Below are 19556 nucleotides of genomic sequence, written 5' to 3'. Positions count from 1 at the left end.
AACTTTCAGGAGGAAAAGTCGACCAACACCTGCTCTCTAGGCTTCTATCCTCTAGCAGAGTTAAATCTTAACTGCACAAATCAGCTTGGTTAAAATGATTAGTCAGAAGAAGGAAAGTATGTGAAGTGTGAGTGGGGAAAGGTGGTGGTTTCATTGTTGATGTTTTCCACATGCTACATGTTCTAGAACTTAACATGGCTTTGCTTCCTGTAGCAAGGAGAGTCACCAACAAGGGTCAGCTACTTTACTGATCTGTCCTAATCGGGCGGTCCCATTCCTTTTGGTGTGCTATTGATGGCTATGTGCTCCATTTTGCTGCACCTTTGTCAAAACAAAAGTTCAGAGGAGGTGTTTTGCTTTGTTACACAGCATTTCGTGTTTCTAGGCCAGAGAGATCTAAACTCTAGAAAGGTAAACTTCATTTTATCTAATTAGCTAACAAGGTAATGCTCACAAATGAACCATATCAGATTTAGATGGAGTATTCATGGTAAAATTATTGTAATGACTTTTTATAACTATTAGTCCATTTCTCAGTATATCTTTTTAAATCCTAATTGTAAAATTCTGGATTATTGAGCTGAAAATTTTTCTGAATTTAATTCAAAGCAGAATTTTCTCTTGACCTCTCCCCTTTCAGTCTGCGCAACCCCCAGCCTGGTTGAAAACCCTTGGCTGGCGTTTGAGAATCCCACGTTCTAGTCCTGCTTCCCAGACTATGGGAATTAACTTTTCCAAGGCAATTGCTTCATCTGTAAGTAGGAAGCTATGGACTAGATCTGAGTGGTTCCCCAAACCAGGATGAGCATTGGACTCCTCGCCTGGGAAAGGTCTCTTCACAAATCCCTGTTTCTAGCATTTTCCCCCAACTCTCCTGCTGATCTAGTAGTTTCTGGAGGGCTCCCAAATAAGGTGCCACTCAGCCAGGTTGGAAGCCATGGCCCAGATGAACTCTAAGAGCCCTCCTGATCCTGGCTTCGAGAGATCTTTGCTTTAAGGTCGGCGGTGAAGGACAGACATCTATTAGTGATAGGCCCGTCTTTGGACATTTGAGGCAGCCAAGAGGTACTCCCTGTTGCGACCAGCGTGCTGTTGCTGTCACTGCTGACTGATGATATTCCCCCTACAGTGGAGGCCTCCCGTGTGGGTGACAGACTGCATTCGTATCCTCTACCCCTCTTGGCAATTCTGTGAAGTCAGCCAAGAATTAGTATCCCTAATTACGAGTGACTCTGAGTCTTGGGGTTTAAGGGACTTTCCCCAGGCTAACACTGCAAGGCTAAGATTTGAACTCTGGTTTCCCAACTCCAAATCCAGTCCCCTTGTTTATACACGTTCACACAGGTAGCAGAAGGAAGTGAACCCACGTGGGCAGAGGGCACAGTGGGCAGAAGGGGGCCATGTGTAAAATCACAAAAGCCAAGTTCAGAAGGGCTGGCCCCGTGCTGAGAACCAGACTCTGGCTTATTCCCTAGTGGATCCAGGTGGGATTCAAGTCTAAACGAACAATCTCTGCTCAGAGGCAAGAGAGGAGGCTAGGCTGCACAATTGCAAGGGGAACTCATGCTCGGGGGCATGCATTTCGAGGTCCACACCCGAGACAGAGGACTTCCTTAAATGCTGGGCCCCAGGAGCCTCATGGGCCTCACCCCGATCAGAGGCCTGTATTTGTTGTGCTGTGGTCTCCTAACTCCTGATACCCCCTCACAGAGCAGACTAGGGGCTCGTCTGGGTTTCGTGGATGAAGCAAGAGGCCCACTGGCATCCAACAGAGCACAATTTGGATGGTTAAAGATAGAGAAGTCCTGGATTGGTGGATGCCACTGGCACCTGCCTGTGGCCTGGTCTCCCCCAAGCTGGTCAATCCAGGCAGGTCACTTAACCTTTCTGGGCCTTATCTGAACAATAGAAAGTTAACACAGCACCAGGAGGGGAAAAGAGCCCGATTAAGCTCAGCACTTGCAGAATGAAGGGGCGGGGGAGTGTGAGGGCTTGTAACTCTCCTGGGGGACTCGCATGAAGCACATCTGTGGAGTCGTTTTAAGCCCAAATTTACTACCTATACGTGCATTACGGTTAATGACCAACTGTTAGGCAGCCCACGGACCACTTAAAGGGGGGCTAACAGCTGGGAAAGTAAAACTCCTGTCAAGGCGCTGGAGTTTGTTCTTAAGTAATTGCTTCTGACTCAGATGTGTGGGGATGTTTTGCTTGTGAGTTTTACATTTCCTAACTGACAGCATCACACATTTGAAAACTCACATTAATGAAGAGTATGGGCAAATTGCCAATTACAAGTAAGCAGGCGTGGAAAGTGTCACATGCTTCTTTGTTAATGACTTTTCTTTTTGAAAAGCTACCTGCCTGCTGAACTGGCAGGAGAAGAGACTCGTAACCTACGTGCAGGGGCAGTGTTTTTGCAAAATGGTATTGCTGCCTGATGCAAAAAGGAAATTATCTCTCTGCAAAGAAGCTAATAGGTTTTTATTTTTTCAGTTTTTAGAAACTAATCATTTTTAAACAGGTGTTTACAGCAGTCTTGTGCTGCTCACCGGGCGTGAGGTCTCCAGCCCTGAAACATCCAGCTCACCCACTCAGATGTCCAGATCAAAGTCTACTTAGGCACGAACACCGCCTACGTCCAGGGAAGGGAAGGAGTTAATGCTTGACCTGTCACCAGTTCTCCTGGGGAGGGGCCCCTAAGCTTGAAAAGGAATGTATGGCATTTGAAATATTTCTTCTTGAAGGATTTTCCATTTAGAAAATGGAAAATTTTTCCTGTGTGTACCTGGCAAGGTGACTTGTTGGAACATCCCTCCACTAATGAGTAGAGGTAAATCATTCCATTTTACTGTCTGGGTTGATGGGAGAAGTGGTGCGTTCTCCTTTCTCGAAATGAGGCTTGTTTATTTGTTTGGAGTATACCCAGCTGGCTAGCTTGGTTAAGACTGCATTTCAGACATTCTGGCTGGTGCTCCTCAAAGAAATGGATTGGCACGGGAGGGCGGCCAGCAGGAGGAGTAAGGGAAAGAAATTAAATTGTTAGAATAACCTTCAGGGCAATGTCTTTCTATCTCCAGGCGCCCCTTTCCACCCGGAGACCGAGTCACGTTCAATGGGAGAGACTGCCTCTGTCAACTGTGTGCACAGCCAATGTCATCCAGCCCCAAAGAAGCCTCCTGCTCCAGCAGTAAGTGCCCTAGTCACCTGTTGACATGAGTTCCTCATTGCTCAGACGTAGCTTAGGCGAGTGCCTGCCTTTCTGTGAAACCACTAGCTAGAGCTGCACATAGTCGTGTCTGAGGCATTTGCAGTTGTAAAATGTCAAGCCTTCACTAAAACCCCGTGAGAAGTGAGAAGCAGTGAGAAGCATCTCCCTTATTTCAAAAAGACATAAGTAGAATTGGACCTCAAACTGTACATTCTGAGAGTAAATGAAGGAAAAGGAATAAAACTTTCTATGAGAAATGCTTGTTCCCTAGTCATGGAGGTTGAGATGTGCAGACGTTTGGCAGTGAAGTGATGGATAAGCTCTGGGTATCAAAAAAGCTGTGCCCACTGGGCCTAGGACAGCTGTGGTGACTTACACTTACCCTTAATTCTTTATATCTGTTATCCTTAAGTATTTATGCACTTGGAGGGTTTCTGACACATCTTTATTGAACAGATAATTTGCCTAGCAGCTACAATGTGTGATGTAGTTCCCACCGGGGATACAGGTGCAAACAAAAACTCAGCATCCTTGGGAAGCTTCCTCTTTAAAAAAAAAAAAAAAAAAAAAGATTTTATTTATTTATTCATGAGAGACACACAAAGAGCGAGGCAGAGACATAGGCAGAGAGAGAAGCAGGCTTATGCAGGGAGCCCGATGTGGGACTCAATCCTGGGACCCCAGGATCATGCCCTGGGCCGAAGGCAGGTGCTCAACCTCTGAGCCACCCAGGCATCCCAGGAAGCTTACTTTCTAACAGAAACAGGCAGATGATAAATGCATACACAAAAATATCTAGTATCTAAATTAAAGCAGGAATAAAATGCAGGGTAAAGGGGCTGCATCTATATGAGGCATCAGAGGAGACTTCTCTCAAAAGTGACGCCCAAGGAGACTCTAATAAAATGCGGGAATAAGTTCTAGATATGTCATGGGATTTGCAATTCTTTATGATGAGGTTTTGGCTTCCATGTGGGAATCTGGAGAAAACTAACTTGCCCCGAAACTTTCCCCCAGCTAACTTCTTTCCCTCGTAGTGCCAGCACTGCTTCTTCTAGTAAATAACGTTGGATAAGTCAGTTAACTTTTAAGTGAGATGTATACTGGTTTCTGGCACCAAACAATGAAACTTTCCTTCTGCTTCCTTCGTGGGGCATGAGGAAGTAGACCAGAGGTTTGCCTTCCTTTCTGTGGATTTTGCCAATCTTTGGGAGATCTGGAACAAACTCTATTGGGCCCCTCCAGTCTCCGTATATAAGAATGAAATAAGCCACTTCTGCTCTGGAGTTGGAGTTGGAGGAGTGTTTCTGTGCACTCCATAGCAGTGATTCCAAATCGTTTTGTTAAAGAAGAAGAATCCTTATACTGTTTTCAAGATGAATGTTCTGACCAAAATATTTGCATAGAAATTGGATTTGACGGTTGGGAGGAAAGAAGAAAATAAATGTATTAGTGCATCTTATTCAACATGACCAGATCCTTAGCATATGAACTTATGCCCTGCTGATAAATAATAGCAGCCTGAACAGGACAAGAGCTGCAAAGCAAGGCTCAGCCCTGGACCCTTAGGAGGGTTTCAAATGCTTCACGCTTCTTACCTACCCTGCCCCAAGCAGGTCCAAGTAGAAATAGTCACCCCACTGTTTGGGAGGGTCTACTTGGAAAGTACATTATCAAGAACTTTGGAGGAGCTTTTCAGTCTAGTTAAGAAAAAGGAGATTTTATGAATCACAAGAAAGAATGACAGTTGCTAATAGGGGATCATGTCCAAGGGCCTATGATAGAAATGACTATCCTCAAATTCTGTAGAGTCCTTTAGTCCAACTGTCTTTTTTTTTTTTTTTTAAGTAAACTCTACATCCAGTGTGGGGGTTGAACTCATGACCCTGAGATCAAGAATCACATGCCCTGCCAACAGAGCCAGCCCATAACTTTCTTGATAGGTGAGGAAATTAGGGCCCACAGGCATATTTAAGGTCACACAAGCTGTCCCATAATAAGGCAGGATTAGAGGTGGGTCTTTTGAGTCCTGTGTTGAGGCTCTCTTTTGTTTCACCTCATAACTCTCCCTTGTTTGGTTTAAGAAACAGAAGTAGATATTTTTAAAGGCTTCCTGTCCTCTCTGCCCATGCAATTTGGGAATGGGTTTTCTCCTCACAATGTTGCCAAAATGGTTATTCCAATTTTTATTAAACATGTTTTTCCTTTATCTATATTTTCCATTTTATATGACACATATGCACAGAAGGAAGAAATAAAAATAAATAATAATGATAAATAAAAATAAAAATTTTAAATGTAAAAATGTGTATCCTACCCAAATTCATTATATCTTTAATGCTAGATATAATAACAATTGCATATGAGCACATTGTTAGACCAAATCATATTTTCTCCTTTGCTTTCAATGGGTGAAATCTATTTTCTCTGCAACTGCTTTGGTCAGAGCAGTTTTATTTTCAACAAGTACTTGTCTATTTAGATCAGTACTCAAATAACATTTATGGGGCATGTGGGTGTTAAAAAAGAGCTCTTATATGAGGATACACACATGCAAAATACCCAAGCTGGGCAGGCACACAAATACTAGCACAAGGGAATTCTCAGCAAGTTGCTGAAATTCACTAAAGCATAATTCGAAGACACTTGGTTGTTATTTGTAATTGTGTAAGAATTACCCTATACATGAAAACTATCCTGATGTGACTTTAATTCTTATTTTAAAAATTTCTTAAACTTGGCAAATCACCCTAAAAGCAAACAGTGAAATGTCTCTGATACTGTTCACAGAGTCAATGAAATATACCAGGGTCAAGGTCCTCTTTCTCCTTTGGAATGTTCTTTCAGAAATGAATTTGCTCTTCTGAACTGTGATTTTATTTCACGTTCAGTGGCAGGTTTCCCATCATCACTGAATAGGAGGTGAAGGTGTGAGAGGACGAGAAGTGAAGGTGGTCAGCAGAAGCTAAGTCAATGACGCAATGAGAATTCATACAAAACAGTGTCTACTTGAGCTTCCTGGATAGAGATCCAGTTTCTGCATCCAGAGCCAGTCCAGAGCTGCCTCATCTATACTGATCTGGTTTAGAGAGGACTCCCAGTGGCGTGCCTGTGACCTCATGGTGCTTCCTTCCACCTTGTAATCATTTCTTAATCTTTAGATTTAATTTGTCTTCTTCATCAGACACTCATATAGTACTCACTGTGGATCAGGTGCTGGTCCATGAATTTTAACTCATTTAAATCATGCAACCACCCACTAGGTTGTTACTAAAACTATCCCCTTTTCACAGAAGAAGAAACAAAGGGCCTTAGAGGTTACTTTGTCCAAGATGACACAGATGGTAAGCAGTGGAGCTGAGTTATAGGCGCAGGCTGTCTGGCTTCGGATGCCATGCTGGTGTCCCTGATGTCTCTTGCACAACGTAGGCATCACTGCTGAGCCTCAAGCGATGCCTGACTTCTCTGCACATATCCCCAAGTATCCTGTCCCCAAGGGCTATGCCCTTTCTACACGCCACAGCTGCCTTCTTTTGGTCGCCAGGTTTGATGAATGGAAACCATGAGGAAGTTATTCCTAGAAACTACTTCAATTAAAGATGATCCCCCCCCCTAAATTAGTTAAAATTCTTGCTGCATCTGGTCTGATGCAATTTGAATTCAACAAGCAATAAACCTTCTATAATGTGAAAATAATAGTAAAAATTACCTCAAAGGGTTGTGATGGACATTAATTAAACTGCCTTTACCATTAAAAAAAAAAAATCCTTTGTGTAGGTCCAGCTGATCCACAGTTTAAAAATAAAAACTGACATCCAGAAGACATTAAAACCAACCAAAAGGTTACAGGCACTCAAATGCTCACTTCTTCCCCAGTCTTCATATTATCTGCCAGCAGTTGAGGAACTGGATTCCCATGGGTTAAGGAGCCATGTGAGGGAAATATGTGCACAGCAACTAGAGTGTAGAGAATTGGGTTTGGATTGTCATTTCCTGCACAGCTCCCATCTATTTCAGGCACCTGAGCAGGAGTGGGCTGCTGTCTACAATTACCCTTTCCATTTCAAAGGGTGTCTGACTAGTGTCTGATTGCGTGTGGGTTTGGTGGATTGACACGATGACCACCCACACACAAATACATCCAAACCCATCTTCCTCCCTCCTCCCCCCCTGTGCAGCATTGTCATTATTCCAACTGCATTTGGAACTCCTACAGGTATCAGGGCAAATGCTCTACTTGGCCTGAATTTAAATCACTTTGGATAAAGAATCATGTGTATGTTTTCAAAGAGGAGGAAGAACTTTTCCATTATTTTATGTTTCTTTTAATAGTTGCAAGATAATTTTTATTTTATCTTTATAAAGATAATCCTGCCAAAAATCATCTGTGGTTTGAGTGGGACTCCTCTATTGAGACACCTAGGAATAGGTGGGGTGGTGATGATCTGACACTGGTGTCTGACTGCCTGGGTCAGGTTCTAGTTCTGCCACTTGCTAGCATTCTTTTTACCTTTCCAGCTTCCATTGCCTTATCTATAAAATGGGATGGTAATAATTACCTTGTAGGATTAAATTAGTACATATATGGCACTAATTTACAGGCATTAATTTTTGAGAATTTGTGTCAGACCATCACTACTTTTGTGACTCTTCTTTTTTCACTCTGCTCTTCATGATAGCTGTCTTTATCTGCTCGTTTGATATTTTTTAAGATTTTATTTATCCACCTATGAGAGAGAGAGAGAGAGAGGCAGAGAAACAGGCAGAGGGAGAAGCAGGCTGCATGCCGGGAGCCTGATGCAGGACTCGATCCTGGAACTCCAGGATCACACCCTGGGCCAAAGGGAGGTGCTAAACCGCTGAGCCCCCCAGGGATCCCCCTCGTTTGATATTTTCCACCAGTATAGAATCCAATGAAGGCAGGAGTACATCCACATGTTAGAGCCCCTGCATTGTTGGAGTCTGACTCATGGTGATGTTTTTTATGGCAGGGTCTCCAAAATCAGATCTGCTTCTCCTTGTTTAGACACTTTCTTCCTGTAAGAGTGAACATATGGATTCCAGACAGGTTGTGGTTGGCTCTAATCCCAGTTGTACCATGCACAGGCTATATGGTCTTGAGAACCCAATCTCTGCCTCCATTTCTTTGCCTACAAAATGGGAAACAATAAAAGTTCATTTTTCAGTGATTTGTTGTGGGGACTTGTATAAGTAAATGTTTGAAAGATTCACGACATCTAATAAGCTCTTGTGTGTATTAACCATTATTCTTTATGGAGGTTACAAGACTAGAGCTTGAGCTTAGAGATATTTAGAATCAGAAAGGAACAAAAGAAGGCAGCATACATAGCATAATAGTTAAGAATATGGCCTCTACATTTCAGAAAGCCTGAGTTGGACTCCTAATCCTCCCCCTTCTGAGCCCAGGAGCCTTGAACAAGTTATTTGATGCTTTAGAATCTTAGTGGTCTCATCTAAAAATTGGAAAGTAACTACTTCCAAGGGTTTTTATGAGAGTTGAGTGAGCTACTGCAAGAAAAGACAATCTAAATGTGGAGAGGTTTCTTTTGAAAGTAATGCAAAGAGAAATGCAATAGACCAAAGACCTTGTTCTGTGTCCTGAGACTTGTCCTGGGAGGCCTTGAAGAGTTTGGCAATGTGGAGTTTCTGAGGGAGGCTTTTAACCTGGAGGATGACCAGATGAAAGCGATGTTCTAGAAAGGTTAAGATGATAATGGTGGTAGTAGCATGCAAAATCAATGATTTAGGGTCAGCGATCAGGGTTGGGGAGATCATTGATTGTGGGTAAAGGTAGAAGAGAGAAAAGATGAAGAGTGTGAATGTCAAAGAAAGATTATAGGTTGTCTGTCATTCATTCAACAAACATTTGAGTACCAACGATGTTCCAGCCACCAAATTATTTATTATATAGTTAATATATTACTGTGAGACAGTTGTCAACAACTGAGAAACCAACATTGGTACATAACCTATTGCATTTTAGTTGTGCATATATATGCCCACCTCTGCCACCAAGATAATGACCTCATTAATACAAGGACTATTTTTTTTCTCTTTCACAAGGTGTAGTACATAAAGCCCAACATCAGCATTTGGAGATTGAATCAAAGCCGTTTCTTTCTCAAAACAGGCAAATAACACTCTTCTCTTTTTAATGGGTTTAGGCATTCAATGGGCTCAGGTGGATTTAATGGGTTCAGGTGTTGGTAAAATAATGCCAACATTAGAATACAAATACAGAAAAGTTAAAAGGAGGAGATAAAAATAACGTGAAATCTCAAGACAGCATCTCTATGAACATTTTGGTGAACATTCTTCAGGATTTTGCTAAGTGCTATCGATACGTACAACTTTATATAAATTCTTTGCATAGCATTTTGTTCACATATCTTCTTTTCAAAAATCATTCCTTGTTTTGAGTGTCACACAAAAAGATTGTAAGCCTTGAATCTGCTTAGGCCCCTTGGCAACAGGGTCAGTGCACATGTATCTTGACCAAAGCTGTGCTTCGCATTTCTATTAAGGCAGTCATTACCATATACTCCTGCTAGTTCTTTCTATATTTTTCTCTCCTACCAGACTATGAGTTACTTAGTAACAAGGACGGTATATATTTTTTTGGTACCATGCACATAGCAAATATATAAATGTCCATTTAGCTAGTGAATGGATGCCATCCCTGGAGGGCCTTTGAAGGACTCATTTTCATCTCCCAGGTCCAGAGTGTTGAGTTCTGACTCCTGTTGACGCAGAGTGTGACACATCTTTTCACTTTACCAGAGACTCAATTGTCTCAGTTGTAAGAAAGGAAGAAAAGTTTGCTTTAATAGGGAATGGGTATGATTTATGGGGAAAAAAATAAAAGTGAATACAAAAAGTGCCTGAGGGAATGGAAAGTTAATGATATTTTGTTATTTGCTTTGTTTCACTAGATATGCCTCTTACATAATAAGACCCACACCTTGTAACAATGTACCAGTAAAACTAGGATTTTAATGATTGGACCAGCATTCTTCAGTTTAATTTTAATTTTTCAGTAGGAGTAAAAATCTAACCGTGTATATCAGGAGTTGTATGTCCCTTTGGATTGTCCCAGAAGGACAGTTGAGAAATTGCTATTACTTGTAGTACTTGTCTCCAGCAGGGAAGGAAGGAAGGAAATTATTTTCACTATATGAAAAAATTTCTTAAGCATGTATATATGTTACCTATTTATTTATTTTTTTTAAATAAATTTTTATTGGTGTTCAATTTACCAACATACAGAATAACACCCAGTGCTCATCCCATCAAGTGTCCCCCTCAGTGCCCGTATATGTTACCTATTTAAAACAAAAGTAGATTAAAAATGAAATGATACTTTTTTTACAAAATAAAATGAAAGACCTATTCCAGACTGAAGTCTTGGTGCACTTTGCCCTTGCTATGACCTTCAGTGTGTACAGATTGTGACTGGTCACATGATGGAAGTCCTGAAATGGACACTCTACCCCTTCTTTCCTTCTTCCTGTCTCTGGAAAGGAGTAAATGAGTTGTTGTTTGCTGATGAGTATAGAGCCTAAGAAACTGATGACAAGCTCAAGTGTGATTTCCCCTTTGGCAAGAGCACGGGTATACTGAGTGACCATAGCCAGCTAAAGATTTATCAGAGAACTCCTCACCAGGTTAAAGTTTACAAGGAAATTAGGGAAACCAGTATAAGAAAAACCCTTCTTGGTACATTTTTCAATGAAGTGCAGTTCACATAACAAAATGAACCATTTTGTTCATACCGGTAAAGCAGTTATTCCCTACTCAGTCCTCCCAAGCCCCTGGCAACTACCATTCTGCTGTCCGTGTCTGTATTTCTGGATTCTAAATATTTCATATAAATGGAATACATAAGTGACCTTTCATTTCTGTCTTCTCCCACTTAGCATAATGTTTTCAAGGTTCAGGGCAGCTTGGGTGGCTCAGCGGTTTAGTGCCGCCTTCAGTCCAGGGCCTGATCCTGGAGACCCGGGATCAAGTCCCACATCAGGCTCCCTGCATAGAGCCTGCTTCTCCCTCTGCCTGTGTCTCTGCCTCTCTCTCTCTCTTTCTCTCATAAATAAACAAAATCTTTATTTAAAAAAATGTTTTCAAGGTTCACACAGCATTTACCAGTACTCCATTCCTTTTTATGGCCGAATAATATTCCATTATGTGGATAGAACATGATTTGTTTATCCATTCATCCATTTGTTTATCCAACCTTCAGGATATGTCCTAAAGGTTCATTAACCTTTTGGCCATTATGAATAGTCCTGCTGTGAACATACATGGATGAGTATTGGTTTGAGCCCCTGTCTTTAATTCATTTGGGTCCTGGTACAATGTTAAGTAGGGTTTGCTAAAGACTATCCCATATCTCAAAGGCAGTGGCTACCAATTTTCTGAATCTCCCCCTAAACTGTCAGGCTGGTGTCCCACAAATGTTCACATGTGGCAGGCTGTGGCATGAGCACCACAGAATGGCCACAGGTAGCAGCCTTCATCTGGGGTACCTTGTCTGCTCCTTCTCTTAGTCTTTCTTCATTCCTTTTTCTACTTGTTTTCCTCCTCCATTGCTAGCCATAACTTGAGCAGAGAACTATTTCGTCCGGCTGGTAGAAGTCTGACCCCCAGTTTTCTACACCTTGTCCAGCAGAGTATCAGTAGTGCTGAGGACTCCGGCTTTGAACTTCAAACACCTTAGTTCTGTCTTCCTATACAAATATGTCTAACATAACATCCCTTTTGAGGGATGTCTCAGGGATCAAACAAGGTTTATGAGACATGTCTGGATTACACATTGTAAGCAGAAAGAACTCCAAGCCACAGAGAAGTGCAGGTGGAATCATGTGCTGGGTGAGTAGTCATTTATCATGGCAAGGGTGCCCAGTCCAGTGAGGCTGTGGCCTGAACTCCACCTTTGCAGGTTGGAAGTCAGTATCCTTGAGGCTACCATGTGACCATAGCCTTTTCCAAGAGCATCCATGATTGGGTGGTGTTTGGCTTTGTTCCCATGACTCCCCAACTTCCTCTTACTGTCCTGGTGGCGTTTTCAGTCAAAAGAGACTCCAACTTATGATCTCCAGTGAATCCCTGTGATGTGTGCATCATCAGAAATTATGCTGAGCAACCATGTGAAACAAATTCAGACTGACAGTGCAGAGGAAAGGCCCAAAAAGCAGTGAACCTTTGGGCCTGCCCTCCACCAGCTGGGTTTTTGAAATTGTTAGTTGGAAATTTGGAGGTTGTGATTGTCCTTATTAGGATGGTGGTTTATTCCATGAATATAGCTACCCCTCCATTTTTTTAGTTCTGGTTCTGAAAACATGCATGTGAACATGCATGCACACACACACACATGTGCGCACACACACACAGAGTTCTCTTTGATAGGACCTTAAACCTACAAATTAGAGCAGATGACAAAATAGTGTTCTATGCTAATAGTTTATTTCCCATCAAAGAATCTCATCACTTTTCTAGGAAATACAAGCATGTTTTAATTTTTCAAATTTATTTAATGTATTATTTATTTGAGTGAGAGTAGGAGAGGGAAGAGCAGAGGAAAAGGGACAAATATACTCCATGATAAGAGCAGAGCCCCGTGTGGGGCTCGATCCCATGACCCTGTGATCATGACCTGAGCTGAAATCAAGAGTCAGACATTCAACCACCTGAGCCACACAGGCACCCCAGCATGTTATAATTTTTATTTGTAACTCAGAGAATGGAAGATAAGTTGTTTAGGAGATTCTTGCGTAAAGCAGTGGACACTATCTGTAAGCAGATGTTAAAGTTCCCAACTTCTAACCTGTTTTCAGTAACCTTCCCAAAGGATGTGCTCTATTCCATAGATGCATAGTGTCAAATGTCTGGCATCCTCACTGTATATAAGACCTCCACATCCTTCACCGTGTTGCAAGCAGGCCGTGGGAGACTAAGTGAGAAATAAGGTCCATTGGAACCAATATTGAATCCAGTACTGAGTGCCGTGGCATGTTTATGGGTCATTCAAAGCCATCATTGAAGGGAATTAGCAGAGATTCTCAGACTCTCCATTCTAATGCTTTTGGGGTGCAGATCTGGGTTGATTCCAAGTCCATGACAGACTGTGTTCTATTTCTTTGATGTTTATCATCCTAGCAGCATTAGCTATGAGGTTCCTGCTTAGTAAATTCATAATTAATGGAGAGGAAAAGCAAGCAAGCTGGTTCTTTTAATTTCCCATTCAGATCCTGGTCCTGAATATGGGGAAAACATACACAAATCCTAGTTTTAGGAGAGGGCTTCTTGACCTTGAGAATTCATAACTCCTAACAGAATTCTGTGAATACTGGTTTAGGGATTAGAATTGGGACTTTCAAATGTGTAAATGGTCTATATTTGTAAAAATTATGAACAAAGTAACTGAAATTCTTTAAGTATATATGATACACAGTTTAAAAGAAGGAAAGATAGGATTTGGAGGACTTGGAAAAAGGCTTGCTGCCAGACCTGCCCTCAGCTTTCCTAATGAAGGCTGATAATCTGTTGCTATTATGGCCCACGAAAACTTGTTTGTTGTGCAGTATTGTTTTCCAAAGACAACAAGAACCTTCACTTAAAATAGCAGGTCCGGGGCTGCTCTGGCTTGTGATGTTTCCATCATGGCCATCAAGACAGCAAAGGGACATGAGATGTTATGGAAAAATCTGGTTCAAGGTTACATAGTGGCACATGACCTTTTAAAATAGTTCATTTTTAGTGATTTGAGATATGAATTACTTATAGCACTGAGACCCCTTTGGCCATAGAGTGGCAAGTACATTATACCTGTATGAACATTCTTACTCCTCCCCCACCACCACCACCACTCCCACCAGTATTTATCTTGTGACTTCATATTGATTTTTTGGCTAATAGCAGCATCGAATTTCAGAAGTCAGACAGTGCTTTTTTAAAAAACTAATTCTTGAGACGTGCTTAACTCAACACATTTGCAGCTTCGTATTGTGCTTTAGCCTCTTTCCACCCTTTCTTAGGTTGACCCTGCACCCTTGGTTTTTGCCATGACATGCTAAAAAAGAACTTGGTGACTTGGTTTAATTTTTTTTTAAAACTGGACAGTAGACAGTCAATATTTGTTAACTCATAGAGGTCTGGTTTGGAACCTGACCACACTGAACAGCCCAGGTGATGAAAGTAAATCACCATTCAATAATATCAATTCGTTAGATTGATGTTCCTATCACTACTAAATATGATGTGGCCTTTCTGGTCAAGGAAAGGTTTTCAAATACCTAAGTCCTTTATATCTTAAAGACGTTAAAACTCTAGGCCAACTCTTATTTAAAAAATAATAACACAAAGAGAGTCTGGATTTTTTTTTTTTTAATCTATGGATTGCAAACTGAAGTGCCTACAGAAAAGTCCAAGCTAAGAACCGGAGTTCCCAGGTCATCTCAAAAGTGACAACGGGTAGCAATTGACATTTAGATTGTGTAGGGATAGGAACCCTAGCAAACTGGAACTATCTCTTCTGTTTAAAGTGGGCAACCACCACATACCTCCAAAGCATTATTCCCATGAAGGAATCCATGTGTCAGAGGCTGATCTGACATGTGTTGAAGACTTGTGTCAAAGGCAGCTTGCTAACCTAAGAGAATCAGGTCACTCTTCTCTTGTGTCCTTTTTCTCCCCTCTCTTTTGGATAGAATAGCTATTCTCCGGCATCCTACCTTCACCATTTTATCACACAGATAATGAGAAATCTGTATCCTGTAGGAAGAGTTAAATGACAAGATCCAGCATCGTTAAATTCAGGATCTCAAGTTAGCCAAACTCTGGAACTTAAATTTGGGTTTGGTTTGGTTTGGTTTTTCCTTGAAGCTCTTTAGATTGGGTCCTGGCCAGGGATAAAGTGTCTCTAGTTAACGGTCTATTAAAAGGACGCCACTTGAATATTTTACAGGGTCTCCAAAGTCTTACTCTACTTTCTAATAATAACAATCTAAATATGAAATTATTTTGCTTCTGTTTATTTTTCATCCCCATGTATAGCCTTGAACTTGTCTGCTAATCTTCAGTTGATGACAAATAGAGTTTCTGTTTCATTATTATTTTTAAAAGATTCCAGGGAAAGCTGGAATTTTTTGGAGCTTGTATGGGTGACAGCTTAAATACTGAAACTTGATTTCTTTTTTATTCTTAATTTTTAATATTTTTTTCAGTAAAGTAAGGAAATACTCAGAACTGACCCCAAACCCCTGTGAACATTTTATAACATCCCAAGATGTCTGCAAGCATCAGTTAAATGAGGAAAGTCTCTCTCTGGCTCCTTTTACAATCTACATACCAATTATTTATTAATAATAAATACTTATTTATTTTCAAAACAATTCTCTACTTATGCAGTCTCTCTGCTCCAGTGAACACCTCGTGCTCTGATTCCATCCTGGCTGTTTTTGCCCACTGGCAGCTCAAGAGATGATAACCAGGAAAACAACCCCACGAGTGGAGGTTCAGGTTCAGAGAAGCCCTGTAAGCTATAAAGGCCTGAATTCATGTGCCTTTGAGAACAGAAGATTCACACCGTGCAGTTAATTGGACTGTTTAGCTGTGTGGCTGTGTGCAAAGCCAAAGCCCACCCTGAATCTTAGTATCATGTGTGGAAAGTAAAGCATTTGCATCAAACCAGTCTTGAAGGTCCCTCTGGCTCTCAGATGTTCTGTGATCTGTAAAATGGAGATGATCACTGCCCTCCCAGGTTAGCAGGAGCCCTGAGAATGGGGGAGAGAACGGACACACCAGACCTTTCAAAAGTCAAAAGCTGAATAATAACTGTAATAATAGTAATGATAATGATTAATATAATGATGGTGGTGGTGGTGGAACCACAGAGACCGAAGTGCCTTCTCCAGAGGCTGATGGTGGGCCTTGCCGATTTGATATGGAGAAGAGGAAATTCAGGTTTTGTGAGATTATTGGACCTGTGAAAACAGACAGTGAATATGTACATGCACCCACACTCTCCAGTCCTCATGGCAGCCCAGGAAACTGGGTACTGCCAACCTGCACATTCTACAGATGGAGATACCAAAACTCGGTGGTTACCTAGCCTGCGCAAGGCCCCTCCACTCAGTGTCAGAGCTGGACTTCTACTCCAGGTCTCTTTGCCTCCAAAGTCCTTGACTGCTGGGAAATGCACCATTTGTGTATACAACAGGCCAAAGCACATGTGCGACATAACGATGAGCAGCCTTATTTTTCCCTGTCATGAACTTGTATTATCCTTGATCAGAGTTCCCTTTCCTACCCTAATAATATCTTACACAGAACCCACAGCTTTCTGGTCTTCAGCCCCTAGAAGTCCAAGATGGTTGAAAACTTGATCCTCATATGTATTTGAGAGCTGCATCCTTTCACAGCTCAGACCTGACCCAAACTGGAGACCTACAGTGGGCACAATCTCTTCTTTCACTCTGCCTTTATTTTATTTTATTTTTTTAATTTTTATTTATTTATGATAGTCACAGAGAGAGAGAGAGAGAGAGAGAGAGAGAGGCAGAGACATAGGCAGAGGGAGAAGCAGGCTCCATGCACCGGGAGCCCGACGTGGGATTCGATCCCGGGTCTCCAGGATCGCGCCCTGGGCCAAAGGCAGGCACTAAACCGCTGCGCCACCCAGGGATCCCTGGTGGGCCAGGCAGGGGCAAGAGGGATTGGAAGTAGATGGGACAAGGTGTTAGAAATTCGGCATTGTCATGCCTCTTTCAGCTAACACTGGCTGGAGATATTTCTTATGGAGGTGCACTTTGAGTTCTTTGACAAAAGCATGTAATTTCTGGTTAACCTCTTGCAACAAGCTCTCCCTACCTCCCCAGCCTCAGGTCCTGCTCCCGTGTAGTCTCCTAGCCTCTTATTAATGAAGTCCCCCACTCCCAGCAGGCAGCTTTCTCCAGTGGGTTCATTCTAGATGCTTGGGTGTGGGTACCAGCAGCAAGACATAAGTGCATCATCCCCCAGTGAGCCAAATGGTGGAAGTGCACACCATTCCCACTCCATCCTCTCCTTAGCCTGCCATTGCCAGGGGAAGGGAGAGGTCTCTAACCAGCTTCCTGTCTTCCAAATCTTCCGAATTCAGCAGACTCTAGATTTTTCTATTTGTGAATGCTTCCAAGCTTCAGGACATTCAAACCAGTTTGTTCCAAGAACTCTAACATCAAGCTTCTTATGGACCCATGGTAGCTGTAGGGCCTGAGCTTCCCCACTCAGTAAACATCTAGGTCCTTCTCCCAAGGTCCTCTAATCCCTGTCACAGCAGAGGGGAGAGAACACCACCACACTCCTGCTGTGTGGCCAGCTCCCTGGTGTCTCGTTATGTGTTTTAAAATTTCTGATTTTCAGAGGTAAGTAGGGAATAGAGGTTGGTAGTCATCAGGTGAACTCTACTGTCTCTTGGAAAGTCCTACAAGGATATTCTTGGCACCTTTCTTTGGGAGACGGAATATTTATCACCATTATCTTCAGCTCTGAGACCATGGCCTAAAGCACTAGGAAGATCCCTCTTCTGTTTTCTGAAAGCTTTGATCCCAGATTAGTAGCTACTGTGAATGCAATGCCCACCTTCATTAATGGTTCTGGGCATGAATGAAGCCTGCAGGCCTAGGAAGGTGGGGATAGGAATTTAATTATCACCTGGTTTTCTTTTCTAGAGCTCCATCTGCTCAGCCCTCTTCTCCAGAGAGGCATCTTCACAGAGGAAGACATATTTTTGGCCCTTCCTTTTTCCAAGTGAGAAATTCTAACAAGGTAGAAATAGTTCTCAAGGAGAACATAGGAATCCTTTCTGATAGAACCTTCAGAGCTGTTCAAGTGAGGACATCTTTCTTAGCTTGGGAACACAGGTTTTCTTGCTGAGAGCCATTTGTCACCTTCTTCAACTTAAATATTTTCAAAGCCCAGGTATGCATGACCCAATGCCCCCCAAAAAAGAAAAAAGAGACAGGATTCCTGTCCTCAAGGATATTTATTGCCTTGGAACAAAATGATACAAATATAGAACCAGGTGTGTCGTTGGGTATTAGTTTAACTCAGACATAAGTAGCCAAATTCCTGCTCTTCTCTTGGCTCTTGGCACCAAGAATGAAAGGCTTGAGGCAAGTGTTTATGGTTGTTGTTTTTCTCTTGCCACGTTTGGTGATTATTTGTTTTTGATGGAATACTGGCAAGTTGTTAGAGGGCTTGATTTCCTTGATCCTGCTCCATATTCACCTATTTCTGACTTCGGCAATAATTCCAGTGCCAATCACCAGCTTTCTATATTTATCGGCAGCTGCTTCAGTGATGTGGAAACAATTTTCTCAACAGCTGAAAACCATGAAGATACAGAGTAGGACATTTTGTACTTTATAAAAGAGCTTAGTTGGGATGAGCACAGGAAGAATGAACAATCCAGCACGAATCTTTTTGTCTCTGCATCTTCTCCACTTTTCCCAGCGTGACATCAGGCTTAAGTGGAGAATTTATGGTTTTGTCCTGAGAGGAGTGAGTGGGTAGGTAGCCTCTGTGGCATATACCAGAATACTTTGAATCAGCCAGTGTGGGCCAGTATTCCACTTTCTAGGAGGTGGTCTTTGATTTGCTTGGTTTATGTCTTAAGGTTTGGGAGGAAGGAGGCTCATTCCTCAGCCTCTGCTTCCAGCCCCGTTTCACCAGCTGCCTAGCTCTAGGCATTCAGCATCCCATGATTGCTTCTCTATCAACCGTTATCAAAGTTAATTGCAGAACGAACATCTGCCCTCCATGGGACACTGCAGGGCGCAGAGGATCTGAGAGGTATGGGACGCCACCTGTGAGGTCAGAGGCTTCCAGACTGCTAGGCATTTTGACTACCTGACTGAATAATAAATGGTACCATATCTACAAAGCCCTCACATGGTGCCGGGTTCATCCAGAACAATCAGAAAAGTTGTCACCGCTCTCAAATTGTGTCTCAGCTGCTTTCAGAGCTCTGGGATATCTGGGCATTAATGTGCTTGTAAAGTGAGCAAGATTCAGCATCCAGGAACGTGCCTTCCAGTCTCACCTCTGCTCCTACCAAAGAAAGGTGGAGCCACACTGAGAGCTGAACATGAACTAAGCATTCTTATAAATTTCTTTTTTATTGGTGTTCAATTTGCTAACATAGAGAATAATACCCAGTGCTCATCCCATCATTCTAAGCGGAATCCTGCAAAGCTCGTCACAGTTGGCATTTCACAGAGACAATAACTTGCCCAAGTAAATGCTCACGTCCTAATTCCGAAGCCTGGGCTCTTAGCATTGCCGGGCC

The 19556-nt window shown here is 42.2% G+C and overlaps 1 protein-coding gene across 10 annotated transcripts in view; it reads left to right on the top strand.

The window, feature by feature from the left end:
- Positions 1-19556, top strand: part of ABLIM1 (actin binding LIM protein 1) — a 292094-nt gene that overhangs the window by 171078 nt on the left and 101460 nt on the right. For all 10 annotated transcript variants that reach the window (XM_055300659.1, XM_055300656.1, XM_055300653.1 and 7 more), the window contains exon 4: positions 3081-3190. In XM_055300659.1, coding sequence (XP_055156634.1) covers positions 3081-3190 — 110 coding nt within the window. The remainder of the gene's footprint in view (positions 1-3080; positions 3191-19556) is intronic.

The sequence above is a fragment of the Nyctereutes procyonoides genome, unplaced genomic scaffold, assembly GCF_905146905.1.
Source record: "Nyctereutes procyonoides isolate TBG_1078 unplaced genomic scaffold, NYPRO_anot_genome, whole genome shotgun sequence".
NCBI lineage: Eukaryota > Metazoa > Chordata > Mammalia > Carnivora > Canidae > Nyctereutes > Nyctereutes procyonoides.
This window is presented reverse-complemented; position numbering and strand designations above follow the sequence as displayed.